This window comes from Octopus sinensis, linkage group LG8 (genome assembly GCF_006345805.1).
Source record: "Octopus sinensis linkage group LG8, ASM634580v1, whole genome shotgun sequence".
Lineage (NCBI taxonomy): Eukaryota > Metazoa > Mollusca > Cephalopoda > Octopoda > Octopodidae > Octopus > Octopus sinensis.
Genome location: NC_043004.1, coordinates 41,377,112 through 41,394,611, shown reverse-complemented (window position 1 = coordinate 41,394,611; position 17,500 = coordinate 41,377,112). Strand labels below are relative to the sequence as shown.

Genomic DNA, 17,500 nt, shown 5'->3' with positions numbered 1-17,500 from the left:
GTGTCATAGAACAACAGGCTGTTTTAGCCAGATTTCTTATCTTCCTCTCAATGTTGTTCACTAGAGAAGAGCAAAACCAAACATTTCAATTTATCTTCTAGGAAAGGAAGACATTTCCATTGACAGTTGTCAATCGTCTTTAAATTTACATACATACAACAGTAACTAGTCTATTAACAGTGTATATACATTAAGTACGGCACATACATGGGTATTTTAATATATGTACCTATATATACATATATGCACATGGTGTGTGTGTGTATATTATATTTAATATATATACATATACATTATCATCATCGTTTAACGTCCGCTTTCCTTCCAGGCATGGGTTGGACGGTTTGACTGAGGACTGCTGAGCCAGAAGGCTGCACCAAGTTCAATCTGATCTGGCAAAGTTTCTACAGCTGGATGCCCTTCCTAACACCAACCACTCAGAGAGTGTAGTGGATGATTTTACATGCCATATATTTAATATATATATATATACATATACATTCTCATCATCGTTTAACGTCCGCTTTCCTTCCAGGCATGGGTTGAATGGTTTGACTGAGGACTGCTGAGCCAGAAGGCTGCACCAAGTTCAATCTGATCTGCCAAAGTTTCTACTCCGAGAGTGTAGTGGATGATTTTACATGCCACTGGCACGAGGGCCGGTCAGGCAGTTCTGGCGATGACCATGCTCAAAAGGTGTTTTTTACATGCTACCTGCACGGGAGCCAGTCCGGCAGCACTAGCAATGACCATGTCGAATGCCGGTAAGGCAATGATTATACTCGAATGGTGCTTTTTACGTGCCACCAGCTTGTTTATAACATTCCACTGGCACAAGTAGTACTGTCATCGGCCACGTCATTGATTTTGATTTTACTTCCCTCAATAGGTTTTCACAAGTGAAGCTTATTGTCCAATGAATGAAGGGTTCTTATAAGTGGGCTGGTTACACCCACTGGCATAGGCCACGGGCTATGGTCTCACTTGGTTTGTTAGATCTTCTCAAGCACAGCATATTTCCAAAGGTCTCGGTCACTAGTCATTGCCTCGGTAAGGCCCAATGTCCAATGGTCCTGCTTCACCACCTCATCCCAGGTTTTCTTGGGTCTACCTCTTCCAACTGCTAGGATGTGATACTTTTTCACACAGCTGTCTTCATTCATTTGTAACACATGACCATACCAGCAAGGTCATCTCTCTCTTGCACACCACATCTGATGCTTCTTAAATCCAACTTTTCTCTCAGGGAACTTACACTCTATCGTGTATGCACACTGACATTACACATCCAGTGGAGCATACTGGCTTCGTTCCTTGCAAGCTTACACGTCACCAGCAGTCATGTCCCATCTTTCACTGCCATGTAGCATGGCTGTTCGTACACATGTGTCATATAGTCTACCTTTTACTCTGAGTGAGAGGCCCTTTGTCACCAGCAGAGGTAGGAGCTCTCTGAACTTTGCCCAGGTTATTCTTATTCTAGCAGCTACACTTTCAGAGCATCCACCCCTGCTACTGACTTGGTCCCTTAGGTAACAGAAGCTATCAGCTACTTCTAGTTTTTCTCCCCGGAATGTGACAGAAGCTGTTCTCTGCACATTCTTAGTGTTTATAGCACCTGAGCATTTACCACATGCAAAAACAATCTTCCCCGTTAGCCTTCCTTTGATATTGCTGCACCTCTTATGTGTCCATAGCTTACACTGGGTACAACTTATGGAGTTTATATACGTATATAAACATGTATACACAGACACACACACATATATCCATTCAATGCTGATTAATCATTGTTATTCAGTCACTACTCTGAGTTTTGGGCTTGTGTGCATAAATTATTGCATACAAGTGTGAAACTGAGTACTGATGGAGTGAATTGGTAACTTCAAATGAATAAACGCAACATGTATTGAGCACTTATTCTTCCATTTCTACACCCTAATGTGTGTGTATGCTTTGTTGGCAGCCATTACTAATGGTGTGATTAGGAGACAGGGTGAAAATATGAGTCTAATTTATGAGGGAGGCAGTGTAAATAGGGTGGCAGGGAGGTAGAGGTAATGGAAGTGGAAGAGAGACTGAGATGTAGCTATATGTTGGACTGGACGGAGACCGCATGATGAAAGGAGGAGTAAATAATGAGACTGAGAGTAATACATATCAAAAAGGAGTGAAAAGGAAGAAGAGAACAAAGGCAAAAGAGATTGAAAGATAAAAGGATAATAATGTGTAGTGACGTACACTTGCCATTTAAATATAGCTAACCCCTAAGGGTAGATGCTACTGTAGTTTGTAGCCCCAGGAGGACACCTCCTCCAGCTGGCGATAGACACACTTTCTGTGCCCTATCAGAAGCCATCCTTCCCGTCTTCAACTTATGATACATTCGAGTTTCTGGGTATTGACCCGTCATCGGCGTGTGACAGTCACAGTTGTCGATGAGAAGTAGGTTCCCTTCACAAATACTTAAACCTTTTTCCAGTATTGATAGACACTGATATCGAAAAAGTGTAAACAAGCAATAATAAACCTCAGAGCGAGTTAAAAACAGTAGCTACAACACATCGTGACGTATATTTGCCATTTAAATATGGCTAGCCCCTAAGGGTGGATGCTACTGTAGTTTGTAGCCCCAGGAGGACATAACTCGCTCTGAGATTTATTATTAATACATGTAGTGATAGTAAGAAAGTGGTGTGTGTGTACATGTAAAATATAAGCAAATATATTCACACAGGAATACTCCGATTAAGGAAGCATCGCACTCCTGAAAATCTTGTCTTAATTTGGTAGACATCCTATGTATGTATTTATGTATGCATGTATATATGTCCTTCTGTATGTATATAATTGTGTTTGTATATGTGTGAAAGTATGAATATGCAGGTTTGTGTCTCTTTGTTTTGACATAGCATGACAGTTGTAAATGAGTGCCACTGTCATACAAGCAGTGTCGTTCATTTCTGATACTTTGAGAGAACTCTCACCTTGGATAAATATTACCTTGCAATGGAATCAGATTAGAGTTGGCAACAGGTTGGGCACCTGACCATAGAAAATCTGCTTTGATTTGATCCATGCAAGTGTAGAAAAATAGACCTTAAAATGATGATATATATATATATACATATATGTGTGTTTATGTACTTTACTTTATACTTGTTTTAATCATTAGACTGCAGCCATACTGAGGTACCACCTTGAAGAATTTGTAGTCAAATGAATCAACCCCCAGCATTTTTTAAAGCCAAATACTTATTCTATTGGTCTCTTTTGCAAACCATTAAGTTCCAGGGACATAAACACACCACTTTTGGTTGTCAAGAGATGGTGGTGGTGGTGGGGGGGGTACACAAACACAAATCCACACACATATATACATACATATTTACATATATATATATATATATATATATATACACACGATGGGCTTCTTTCAGTTTCCATTTACCAAACTCACTTGCAAGACTTTGGTCAGCCCGAGACTATAGTAGAAGACACTTGCCCAAGGTGCTACACAGTGGGAATGAACCCTTAACCATGTGGTTGCAAAGCAAACTTCTTACTACAGCAACCCATGCCTATACAATATATATACTACACACACACACAGTTCTTATTTGTTTTAGCTTACTAAAAGGTAAAATAGTCAATATACCATTGAATCAGAAGCACGTAAACTTAATGAATGTACCTAGATGGTTAACAAGATTACAAACCCTTACATAAAGGTTTTGTATAACTCACCAAGTGAGATTGTATTCAATCTCACTTGGTGTATGTGTATATGTATTGCTCAAGTTACTACTTAGCTCTGTGTTCTGAGGAGTAAGGTAACTGTGAATGGGAAAATAACAAACTCATTTGTCACAACTAACAATTTTCCCACAAGTTGATGGACCTACTGTGTGGTGAGTATCCCTCAATGTAAACCTTTTAGCATTTAAACTGGTCATATCCAGCTAGAACATTCTGTTTTATGCTCAGACCAGACAGACCTGGCTCCTCACATGTACCCTACAATGTCATTCTAAAAGTACACAGTAACAGGACCAAAATCTCAAAGCTACAAGACAATGCATTATTTTTTCAAGACAATGCGATTAAATAAGCATTGCTTTTGACAGAATTTGAATTCTAAAGGGTTAAATTAGAATTTCATACAAATGACTCATAAATACAGATTTTCGTAGTTGATCCAAGATGCCAAATGGAAAAAAAAAAAAACATAAAGGAAATTATTTAATTATTTACATAAAAAAATGAATGTAACAATCACCGCCATCATCATAATTTACAATATTAAGTGTCAAATGTTCATTTTGATGATGGTGATGGTGATAGTGCTAGTTCTTGTAATAATAATAATAATGATGATTGTGATGATGACTTTAAATAGAAACTTTAAAAGTTCATTCCTTTATCACAGATATTCATTACTCAGGAATATGTTCCGTCTTCAAAATGATCCAGCAAGCATATTTCAAATGCTTAACTTCCCCCACCCCACCCCAGAAACTCCTGGGAATTTTTTAATAATCTCGACAAGAGAAATAAAGAAATTTTTTAAAAGTGAGAGGAGTTGGATGGAATTGAATTAGAAATAACTGGCTCTTAGAGACAAGCAAGAAAAAGAAAGTTTCTTTAAAAGAATATTAATCAATATTTTGGCTTTGAACCTTTTCCCGAAGCCATGATTGATTAAATGAAATGTCCTAGGTTCAGCCTAGAATTGAAACCCAATAGTCTCCTTTGCTTCACTGTGAATATATCAATCTTTGTTATTGCAATAGAAGATCAGACAATAAAAAGTCAATTGAAGTGTGTGACTACTGCTGGCCTCAGAAAAATGAAACACAAAGTCAACTTCAAAAAGATCTGATCTTGAAAACAGTGAATGAACCTAAATATTAATGCATCAAGTCTGGGGCTTGAACACTCCTGCTTTATTTCTCATATTGGGGCTCAATAATAATAACAACAATAATTTCAAATTTTGGCACAGGGCCAGCAATTTTAGTGGGGTGGTATTAGTAAATACTATTGACCTCAGTACTTAATTAGTACTTTATTTTATCAACCTCGAAAGGGCTAAACTGACCAAAGCCAGAATGTAAGCCACAAGGTAGTTTTTCTGAAGCTCAACTGATTCAGCCAATCTACTGCCCTTAAATAATTACTTCTAACTTTAAGCACAAGGCCAGCTATCTTGAGAGTAAGAGGTTAGTCAATTACGTCAACCCCAGTACCTGACTGATACTTTATTTTATCAATCCCTTAATGATGAAAGGCAAAGTCGACCTTGGCAAGAATTGAACTCAGAATTTATAGTACACAGTTTATTATACTGACTCCAGTATTTGAATTCTCAGGATAACAGGTAAAATCAACCTCAGAGGAATTTGAACCTAATTTTTTTGACCCAGGTTTGAAAGCCTTGTACTTCAAGGTTTGTGGTAATTTTTATATTCCTTTACCGACATCATATGTCCTAAATTTAGTGAAAATGGCTCCATGATTGAAACTATCTCTCTCTTAGGCACAAATCCATTTTTTCTTAAATGGACATATGCAGTTTATTATATAGACAGCAGTTTATTATTGGTACATATCAAACTCAGTTGGATGAAAGACAAAGTGTTGGCGCTAGCAAGATCTGAACCACAAGCAGCACAAAATACAACAAATTATAAGATCTAGTGCTTGACTAACTTATTCAACTTCCTTGCCTTCCTTTATAAATAATAGTGATAAACATGTATTTGCCCCAAGGGCATCAGAAATAAAAACAATAACAAGTTAGATCAAAAGCTTTAACATTGTTCTTTCAAACTTTGAAAAAATGTTGAACATTCAAAAAAATTTTCTTTTTAATTTAGAAAATAAATATACACTATAAAACAAATACATACATCTTGTAAATATGAGTTATTTATACTGGACAAATAAAAACAATCTGAAAACCCAAACAAGTGTCAACATATGTCAAATGCATTCTCCCTGATCCAGCTGGCAAATAAAACTGAATTATTGAACCTTTCACTCTTATCAAAGAGAAAACAACTTTCATTCATCATCTTTTATAAAATTTACTTCTCCTTCTGTTCTCACCTTTGATAAGGGTTCTGTTCACATACAAGCAATCTGAGATCAACCCTTTCAATTTCATCCACTACACAAGATCTTCCACTCTGGCCAAAAGAAGAAAACTGTTTGCTTTGACTTGGCAAAAGAAGTTGGGAACAAAAAAAAAAGTCATCATACTAGTTTCAGTTTCCTTCATGCAAAAGTAACTGGGAAGGCAATCCATAAGCACTGGACGAGTTTATGTACAACAGTTTCTTCATTGTGTCACATCCCAGACATGTCCAACTTTTATATTGCCATGCCTATGCAACTTATCTCAAAGTGGCAAAGACTGCTATTTCCAGGCAGATTTTCTATGCCAAGGAATTTTGAAAATTGTCCATAATCTTTAAACAAAAGTTATTTGGAAAATATTGCCAGTTGCTTTTGTCAACACCCACAGTGACATCCCAGACCATCACTGATCATAAAATGCAAAGGTATTAATTAATTTATTTTTAACTTGTGGCACAGCTAGTGTCTGGCAACTCTCAAGATAACATGTAACAATCATTGGACTATATTTGATACAAGAAAAGAACTCAGTCAAAGAAAGCTGCAATGAGGAAGCATGGTTACTAGATGGAAATCAAACCTGCTTCAAGAATGTCTGCTGATACCTCAAACCCATCATTATACACCTGGAGAAAAACAAAGTCTACTGCAAGACCCCTGTATATGTGCCTAATTCAACATTGCAGTTGTTGTCAAGCTGAAAGCGCCTTCCAGACACAGTGAATGACCATTATCATCAAACAGATGAAAAGTAATATAAACATGTACCAATTATGACACTTTACTACAACCTGGCCACATTCATATTGGGTATGCCTGTCCAGATCAAGATTAATGCAAATCAGATATGAGAATCGAGTTCTGGCAAGAAAATCTCTGTACTCTGATAAATATTTTGACCAAAGCATTGCCCTGAAGGAATTTGAGGAACTGTCAAGGTGTAAGGATCTTGAAATAATAATTGGAGCATTGGGTATAATAATAACACAATAAAAAAAAAAGCATTAAAAAGTTATATCAGAGGTTATTACCCCATATGAAACAGCCAAAAATGCTGTTAGGAATAGCACATATCCTATGTAGGACACTTTCAATTCAATAGCACAACTCAGACAATAAACGAAACATACAACTTATATGGTATATACTGTATTTTAACGTGTATAAGGAACCCCCTAATTTTTGGAGCTTAAAATTTGGAAAAAAAGGTCTTTAAGGGATTAAAATACTATCCATGTATAAGAAACTCCCATATTTTTTAACCTAACTTTTGACAAAAAAGGGTTCCTTATACATGTTAAAATACAGTTAAAATACATTCAATGAAATAACAACCACATAGCACATACTTTACACATCACAATCCAAATAAAATAATAGACTCCAGTAGAACCGTCCAACCCATGCTAGCATGGAAAACGGACGCTAAACGATGATGACAACACTTACACATATTCGTATGTAACTGACACATCATACTATAACACACAACCTCATACAACCCCAAACTACAACATACACCACTCAAAACTCAAATTCTACACAATTACCAACCAATGATATAACAACCCATGCAGCATATACTCTAAAGCAGTGATTCTTCACCATCTTCTTTTTTTCGAAGCACCTACCTAGGTGGTGAGTGAGGTATCACAACTCAACTAACTTAAAATGGATGATAATTTATAAGTTTTACTCAAAGAATGGGTTGTATAAGCTATTAACAGTGGACAAAAAATTAATAAAGACAAAAGTTGTAAATTTACTTTAAACATTACAAGTCAATGACTTCCTGTGCCTGATGAGATCTAGCTAAATTTTCTATATCAAGTTGAGCTACTGTCTAGATTCTCCACAGTTGCTTGACCTACTAGAAATAGCAGCATACTACTTATGGCTCTGTGGTTAAAGCATTGGGCTTGCAATCACGGGATTAATAGTTTGATTTCTGGATTGGGCTGTTTGTTGTGTTCTTGAGCAAGATGCTTTATTTCACATTGCTCCAGTTCACTCAGCTGTAGAAATGAGTTGCGACGTCACAGGTGCCAAGCTGTATCGGTCCCTTTGCCTTTCCCTTGGATACCATTGGTGGCATGAAGAAGGGAGACTGGCATGCATGGGTGACTACTGGTCTTCCATAAATAACCTTGCCTGGACTTGTGCCTTGGGTGGGGGAACTTTCTAGGTGCAATCCCATGGTCATTTGTGATTGAAGGGGTCTTTACTTATCTCTCACTTTTATTTTAATAATCATTATAATACAATTACTACAATGGGTAAAATTTAGTATGTTAAGTTTAAGTTAATTTTTTGGCTCAAAAAGCAAAAGCAAGGCCATGTAGGGGGACATGGAGTTATGTACAGGGAGGGTGTTCGTGCAAAGAGTTCAGGCCATTTCTGGTCAAGAGAGTCTTTGAACCGAGTGGTCGTCGGCATCTTCACCATCTCGTCCAGCAGCTTATTCCACGGATCCACAACCCGGACAGAGAAAGCCCCTCTCCATCGATTGAGATGAAATCGTCGCAGATAGAGCTTTTCGGAGTGACCCCGCAGCCAACTCTCTGGAGCAGGAGTAAAGAACAGCTCTTTCGAGAGGTTACACTTTCCGCTTATGATGTTGTGAGCGAGAATGAGATCAGCACGGCGTCGTCGTTAATTATGATACCACACCAACACCTAAAGCCTAACATCCCCTTTGACATGCCCAGTGCCCCCTTGGGGGCAGAACCATCCATTTTGAGAACCTCCACTCTAAAGTATTAGCAGAAAGCACAAAAACACATGACAACTCAAACACATATGGAATATAATTTACCACCCAATGAAAACTGAAAACTTGTGTAGCACATAATCTTTACAGCAAACAGGTGAAATATTAAATCAATCTTTCAAAGGTATGAAAAAAAAAATTCAAAATTTGATTTTAAAAAATTACCACTCATCAAATAAATTAGTCATTTGTTATTTATTATTAAACCCACCTCATCTCAATTTGGCTGTTTGTTCATCTTTGTTTTGTTTGCATTTTTGCTTTTTTTTTTTGACACCCACCATATATTTTAACTTTTAAGAAAAGAAAGTTACACCAACTCGCCTAATAGCGGGCTAAGAATAAAAGAACACGTTGACTGTGAAATCCAAAGCATTTCCAATACATAAAACTCAAGAACGCCAATTATACAGCCACATAAAACATCGGTAAAATGGTGGCGTCCAAGGAGGAGTCTAGAGAAGCACACAAAAGCAGCCCAAGTGTAAGTAAATACAATCAATTTCCTTGTATCTGGTACCTGTTTGGCTATGAATATTGCCAGATAGCAGGCCCGTGTTGCATGACCAGACGGAAAGGAGTACTGGTCTACTTTAGAAGTGGCAACCATGTCCATGTAGTTTGCACTGGGTCGTTGTCGTTGAACCAGCCATTTTATAAGACATACCAACAGGATATCAAATATTAAACCTACAACAGAAAGAAAAACAGTTGTTAAATAAACTCAGCAAAATATATATATATAAATATAGATAGATAGACGGAAATAAATTTAACCCTTTAGCATTCAGATTACTCTGTCAAATGTATGCTTCTTTATTCACATTGTTTTGAATTAATCATGCAGGAGTGACTGTGTGGTAAGAAGCTTGTTTCTCAACCACATGGTTCCGGGTTCAGTCCCACTGCGTGGCACCTTGGGAAAGTGTCTTCTACTATAGCCTCGGGCTGACCAAAGCCTTGTGAGTGGATTTGGTAGACGGAAACTGAAAGAAGCCCGTCGTATATATGTTTATATATATATGCATGTGTGTGTATGTGTGTCTGTGTTTGTCCCCCTAGCATTGCTTAACAACCGATGCTGGTGTGTTTATGTCACCGTTACTTAGCGGTTCGGCAAAAGAGACCGATAGAATAAGTACTGGGCTTACAAAAGAATAAGTCCCGGAGTAAGGTTGCTCGATTACAGGCGGTGCTCCAGTATGGCCGCAGTCAAATGACTGAAACAAGTAAAAGAAATCTGCCGAAACTACACCTGATTATACATACACTTTAGATGAGTTGTAGTGCACTTGAGCACTGTACACAATGTTTTATTATGTTAAAGAATAAAATCTCATAGCATTGAGATTTTGATGATGTGTTTGTTTATTTTTAGAATGACATTGTAGGATAGGTATGAAAGGCCAGATATGACTAGTTTAAATGCTATAAGGCTAAACATAGTTTTGTCATGATTTTATGTTTTTGAGTGTATGTTTTATACACACACACACACACACACAGATATTTCAAAAGTGAATAGACATCATCATTTTTGGAAGATATATTTCTAGAAATACACGCACACAGAGGGGGAGTTGGAGGGTGAGAGAAAAAAAAGGAAAAGAGATGCATAAAATATCCAGAATTTAGTCACCAAACCTTAGATTAGCAATTCCCAAAACTTATTTTGTCAAGGAACCTGTTATACAATCTCCCAAAAACCATAATCACGAGGTCCATATTTCTATTTTTAAAGACCCCCAGACCCTAACACTAATAAGGTATTAAATGAAATGAGAATTATGTTTGGAAGAGAACTTATTCCTGTTATGAAAACAAAAACAATTTTGAAAAAATATTTTCATAATATTCTGTTTAAAGTCACCTCCCCCCCATTTTTTTTAAAGGATCTCTGGAGTTCTTCAGAACCCAGTTTGAAAACTCTGCCTTAAGTTACCCAGACTGTTTGACCCCAATTGGATCTTGCTAAATTTCTTCAAACCACTTGTAGTATTTCAAACTGTCACCAGATTATTTCCAAGAGATGTAGTTTCGATGTAGTTTTTGCATGCTGATGACGAAAATTACATTTGTGCCCACCACCCCATAAATTAAAGTTAGGTGATTTTTGCCAGTCAGTAGCCTCCAATTCGGTGAAAATTCAAAACACTAAATGGTTAAAAGAAATTTAACAAGATCCATCCAATTTGATTGCTCCGATTGTGAATACTGGATCTTGCGTTCTATTTTTATAACACACTTAAATAGCACCATACAACTAGAGGAAAATGTTTCTGCCAGCAACTTAAAATATTTTTCATTGACCCTTGATATATTTCCGAACAATGTAGTGAAATTTGAATATTTGTTCTGGAAGTGCAAAATAAAGATAGCCCCCAAAATTCTCATTGTCTTTGCATATTAAGTGTGCAGTGGAACCAGTGCTACATGTGACTAAGAGTTATTTCCCTTCGTTTAACCATAACCATCGTAGGCATGACGTTAGTGACAAAAGCAAAAATCGAGTAATTCTGGTGATCAACGTTGATGAAAAAAATAATAATAATAAATTCATATTGCAGTATAGAATTTAAAAAGGTGAATTCTGAAGTTTCTGCAAAATTTGTCTTCGGGGAAGAAATAAAAGTACATATTGTTGTGTAGTTCCAGATTAGCCTTATTCGAGCGAAGTCACTTACACCTAATCATAGCCAATTTTATTCTCTGAGAGCATTTTATTCCTAGGATTACATTATCCGGTATCTCGTTACTTCCCCAATATGATAATGGGAGATTTGGCTGTTATTTCTAGCAGAGCAAGCGACCTCGAATGGCTTCCTACTCGAGACTACGTTGCATTTCTTAACTATATTAGTTTCACTTTCAGTTTCTCGGAGGGTACGTATCTAAAATACATACGGTTCTGGTCCTTAAGCTGCCGCTTGCCTCTTAATTTTAATGAATTCTCACAAAAGGACAAAACTAAAAATTTGAGTAACATAATCCGTTGAATTGTATACTGCATATCACTGGCACTATACCCCTATACCCTAGGAAGTATTTGAACTCAGGATATAAAGAAACAGAGCTAAATACCTCATGGCATTTCGCCCAGCAACCTACCGCATCTGTTCCTGTACTATATAATATTTGATACAAAGAGATCTTAAAACATGCACTATTCTATATACAATAAATGTAGTAAATATTAATGATCTATGAAATCGTTAAAGTACATAGCAATCAGCACAACCGCATGTCTAGACTGGTAGAGCAGAGGAGGGAGTCTCTAGCCATCGTTCGCCTTGCTAGAAATAGCAGGCAAATCACCTTCACATTACACCCTAGTCTTTTATATATATATTAAAAGTGGATGGACACACCTGATACCTGATAATGTAGTCTAAAATATACATCAATCATCATCATTTAACGTTTGCTTTCCATGCTGGCATGGGTAGGACGGCTTGACTGGAACTGGTAAGCCGGAGAACTACACCAGGTTCAAGTCTGAATTTGGCTTGGTTTCTGCGACTGGATGCCCTTCCAAACGTACTGGGAAAATACGAGACGGTCACGACTGGGGTGACTTTGATCAAACATCTTCTTGATCAGGGATAGATAAATAAATAACTCGTCATTATACAAGCCAACGGGATGCTCTCTATATGGTTATGCAATCTGCTAGAAATAGCAGCCAAATTTCCATTAAACCACACATCTTAAAAAAGTAAAGATACATAAGATGAGATAGTCTTCCTAACAACAAGGAACCCTCTATATGGTTATGCAACTACTAGAAATAGCTGCCAAATTTCCAATGAAGTATACATTTTAATAAAGGAAGTATACATAAGCTATTATAGTCCTAACAAAAATAGGCGGCGTGGTCATGACTGGTATGCTTTTGATTATAGATCTATTTACTCGACTAGGGCTGACCTGGAGCAAAGCAATAACAACGCATAATACCCTAAAATAGGCAACAGACAACATAAGATATTGATTTCCCATTTCTAGAACTCCCGGATCGTTGAACGAAAATAATAATTGCACAGTAGCAGACTATATATACATTTATCCATAACCCATATTTCATTGGTACTTTTCTAAGTAATGTTTGACAGAGAGTAGTAGATTGACAGAAAATCGTTAGAACGTCAGGAGGAAGCGTTTTGAGGTATTTGTTCAGGCTATTTGCGTTCTAAGTTTATATTCTGCAGAGAGGATAGTGTTTACCTTCCATCCCTCTAAGGTTGATAAAATAAAGTACCAGTAAAATACTGGAGTTGATGGTATCGACTAACCCTGCACTTCAACATTGCTGGCCTTGTGCATTGTATCTGGTAGCCAACTTTGTACCATTATGCAAGTGAGCTTATACCCAAGCACATATACATGCGTACGCTTTAATAAAAATCTTACAACTATCATCGGGTGAGAAGGGAAGGCAAGTAATTCCTGATGAATTGTTATAAAATAAAAAAAAGGTAATTAGTCGATTTGATCCTCATCCCAATCTGTTGAAAAATCCCTAGTGTGATCTAATTTCGCAAGAATTATATATAATTGCATGTAGATATAAGCCTGTATATTTCTAATAGTAGTAGAGAAATACGTAAACTCCAAGGGAAGATATTGTTGCTAAGCATGATGTCAGCTTTGATCGAATAAAACCAATGATAAAAAAAAAAAAAAGGCTTCCCGATCATAAAATTTTTTTTTATTATTTATCTTTTTATGAATTGTGTATCCAATGTATCCGTCCTTCTTTCATTTTAAGAGGCGGCGGGAGGGGGGTACGGCTGGAGGAAAATTTAGCTGTTATTTCTAGTAATTGCGTAAAAGTTCCATACCACAGAAAAAGACCTGAATGTCACAGCTTCCAATTTCCTTAATGACAGATAATGATAATGTCTTAATTCCTATATAAAGCCGTTTCACTTCGCTTCAAATCGTTTATGCTTTTCATCACTGCATGAGTATCAATGCATCTCATCACAGTACTTTGCTAGTAACCTTGAACCTACGTAAGAATTTGATAAGCATAACGGCAGAGTTAAAAATCAATAAGTAAGTCTAAAAGATAAAACTACAGGGTTGGCCAAAAGTTACCCGACAGTATGTCAAAATTCCATAAATACTATCTTGTAATTCTGTATTGACTCGAATGGGAAAATGTATCGCTCAAGAAGGACTTCAGTTTGAACAATTTTCATGATGTTTCATATTTACATGCTTTTATTAAATTCAATCAGTTGTTAAACATAAATAAATTTTGGAATTAAATGGTTTTGATTTACTGTCAGGCGACTTTTGGCCAACCCTGTATAGTCGACATTTACGTCGTTTTATGCCCTTCAAAAGGAGTTTGAACACCATGCAGTGGTTTTCTATAAATCAGACGAAACCTTTGTTCCTGTGTCAGAGATCAATAGATTTTTATAGATTTTAAAGGTGAAAAGCAAAATAAAAATTAATTAAAGATTACGTTAAAAGCATTTAATTTCATCCTGAACCCATTGACTGTTATCTTATTTTTATATCTAATCTAACACGTGTGTACATCACCTTCTACCCCGGTTTTGTGACCCAAGGGAGGCGGTTCTGAATGAATAATTAAAATCGATTCGGCCACTCAGATAACATTAGCAAATACACGCTCGCACAGAAACACAGCCTAACGAATATACATACACTGATTAGTTTCGACATAGAAATAACAGTTGAACATTTTGTTAAGAAGGAGAAGGAGGAAACAAGGCTAGCAACAACAGAGCAGTTACAAAATACGTTCAGTAATGTCAATTATGAGTAAAAATAGTGTATTTTATTTTCTTTCGTTGATATTTTTTTATCCTTCTTTCTCTCTCTTTTTTTTCCTCTCTCGGTACTTTTATTACATGTAGGATGTTGAATGGAAAATGATAGCTTTACTATGAATTCTCACTGTCTTTATCCACATGACTTTAATTGTACCTCGTATACACACACACACACACGAGCACGCGTGCGTATATGTGTGGGAGCGTGTGTACATATACATACTTGTATGTGTGTGTTAACATTGATATATAAACACAAACACATATATACTCATATGATGATAATACACACATATTTATCTATACACCTATATAGTTTGGCATAGTTTCTGAATGCCTTTCCTAAAGCCAAACATTTCATAAAGTGTACATGTGCTAAACACACATATATATTTACCCATATACATTTATGTATACACACATTCACATACATACATACGTACGTACATACATGCATACATACATACATAATTTCTATAATTGGATGGCCTTCCTAATGCTAAATATTTTACTAAATGTACAGGTACTTTTTATGTGGCACCAGCACTAGTGAGGTTTCCATGTAACTCAGTAGTTAAAGAGCCTATCTAACTGAGAGGTAGTACAAGGGAGGGCAGTGGTTTTTATGCAAATTATTGAGAGGTTAAAGTATGCTAGAAAGAAGAGGAACAGGCTTGTTATTGAGGAGATACATGGTTACTCCATCATATAAGAATGTGTGGGAGCAACTAGGGTGGAGTTGGAAATGGAGACAAAATTGGTAGTGAAAAAGTATCAGAGCACACCATCAAAGAAAAAGAAGGTGAATAGAAGAAAGCATGGAGGAAGAGCAAAAAGGGTAGGTGGCTAAAATTTGCAAGTGTGTTTGGGGGCAGTGAGAGATGGTTAGGAATAAGAGTAAGAGTGAATGTAGTGGTGAGTGAATTACGGAAGGGGAGGATCAATGTTCAATCTGAGTTGGAAAAATGGCTATAAGAATGAGAGCCGGATGTCAATAGAAGGGTTTAGGGGAAGAGATGACTGGCAGTAGAGAAAGGATGATGAGTAGCAGAATAAAAGTTAGAGAGGAGAGATGAAGGGATAAGAGATAGGGAGGTGAGAACTGGAAAGGATGAATAAAGGTTGAAAGAGTGTGAAGACAGACAGAGATAAAAGTGAAGGTGTTCAGAAGTGAATGTTGGAGAATAAAGAAGTGGGTGTGATTGACAATAGTCATGAGGTGGTGTTATAAGTAAGAGATGACCAACAAAACTATAATAGGAATTAGTTTGGGAGATGAAGGTGATGACTGTAGTATAGAAGGGGAATATGAAAAACAAATATGAATGAGCAAGGACAACGTTAAGAATAAGGAATGGATGTCAAAAGGAAGTGGTTCAGAGGAGAAGGAGAGATAATATAGAAAGGGATAATGACATGTGTAGCTCTGTTCTCATTTTATTACAACAGCAGAATAATGCAGGTAGTTAGAAAAGTGATGGTATGATCAGTGAGAGATGAGGTGGTTTAGCTGCTGGCAAAGCTTTTCATGTCGCCCCAGTCCACTCAGCTGTAAGTGGGTAACTTTACAACAACTAGCATTCCATTCAGGGAAAATGTTGGCCTGTCCACCTAGCCAGTAGGGGTGGCATCAATTGAAAGTTAAAACAACGCAAGGAAGAACATTGTGACTCGCAGCATGTACAACATCACATAGTCTGGCCAATAGTGATAAGGGTGAGGGTGACCCCTTCAGTCATGAATAACCATGGGATTGCACCTAGAAAGTTAGCCTCCGAGGCACAAGTCCAGACAAGGTTGTTTATGGAAGACCAGCAGTTGCTCATGCATACCAGCCTTCCCTCTCCATGCCACCAATGTTATCCAAGAGAAAGGCAAAGGCCAATCCAGCTTGGCACCAGTGACATTGCAACTCATTTCTACAGTGAACTGGAGCAACATGAAATAAAGTGTCTTGTCCAAGAACACAACACAAAGCCCAATCCGGGAATCGAACTCATAACCTCACGATTGTAAGCTCAACACTCTAACCACTAAGCCATACACCTTTGCAAAAGTGATATATATATATATATATGCCTCGCGGCCGTTGCCAGCCTCGCCTGGGCCCCGTGCCGGTGGCACGTAAAAAGCACCCACTACACTCACGGAGTGGTTGGCATTAGGAAGGGCATCCAGCCATAGAAACACTGCCAGATCAGACTGGGCCTGGTGCAGCCTTCTGGCTTCCCAGACCCCAATTGAACCGTCCAATCCATGCTAGCATGGAAATGTGGACGCTAAATGATGATGATGATATATATATATACATACATATTGTGTGGTGTGTGTCTAATGATTCAATTTAAATGAAGTAACCACATGGCTCTCTTTCTTTCTCTCTCTCTATGACTGGGTAACCATGTATCTCCTCTATATCATGACATTTGTTTCTGTCTCTCTGCCACACTCTAACCTTTCATCATCTGGCACAGGATCACCTCCTCCAATACCCCATGTCCTCTCAAAGGACCTTTGTCTTGCAAGTTACTTGATGATCCTGCCAGTACTGGTGCCACATAAAAAGCATCCTGTCCACACTGTAAAGTAGTTGGTGTTTGGAAGGGCATCTAACTGTAAAAAAAAAACCATGCCAAAACTGAGCTAGCCTGTGCTCATGCCACATGAAAAGTGCTCAGTCCACTTTGTGGAGTGGTTGGTGTTAGGAAGAGCATCCAGTCATAAACACCATGCCAAAACAGACAGTGAAGCATGGTGCAGTCTTCCACCGAGTCAGCTC

The 17,500-nt window shown here is 37.4% G+C and overlaps 1 protein-coding gene and 1 long non-coding RNA gene across 3 annotated transcripts in view; both read right to left on the bottom strand.

Annotated features, from left to right (window-relative positions):
* Positions 1-5,420: 5,420 nt before the first annotated feature.
* Positions 5,421-8,562, bottom strand: LOC118764542. Its single transcript, XR_005000352.1, has 2 exons — positions 7,582-8,562; positions 5,421-7,522 (listed from the first exon to the last, which is right to left on the bottom strand). It is a non-coding gene; the product is annotated as an uncharacterized LOC118764542 (long non-coding RNA).
* Positions 8,563-9,094: 532 nt separating this feature from the next.
* LOC115215004 (phospholipid phosphatase 6) overlaps positions 9,095-17,500 on the bottom strand; it is a 16,843-nt gene continuing 8,437 nt past the window's right edge. For both annotated transcript variants that reach the window (XM_029784116.2, XM_029784117.2), the window contains exon 2: positions 9,095-9,601. In XM_029784116.2, the coding sequence (XP_029639976.1) occupies positions 9,222-9,601 (380 nt within the window). In that variant the 3' untranslated portion in view covers positions 9,095-9,221. The remainder of the gene's footprint in view (positions 9,602-17,500) is intronic.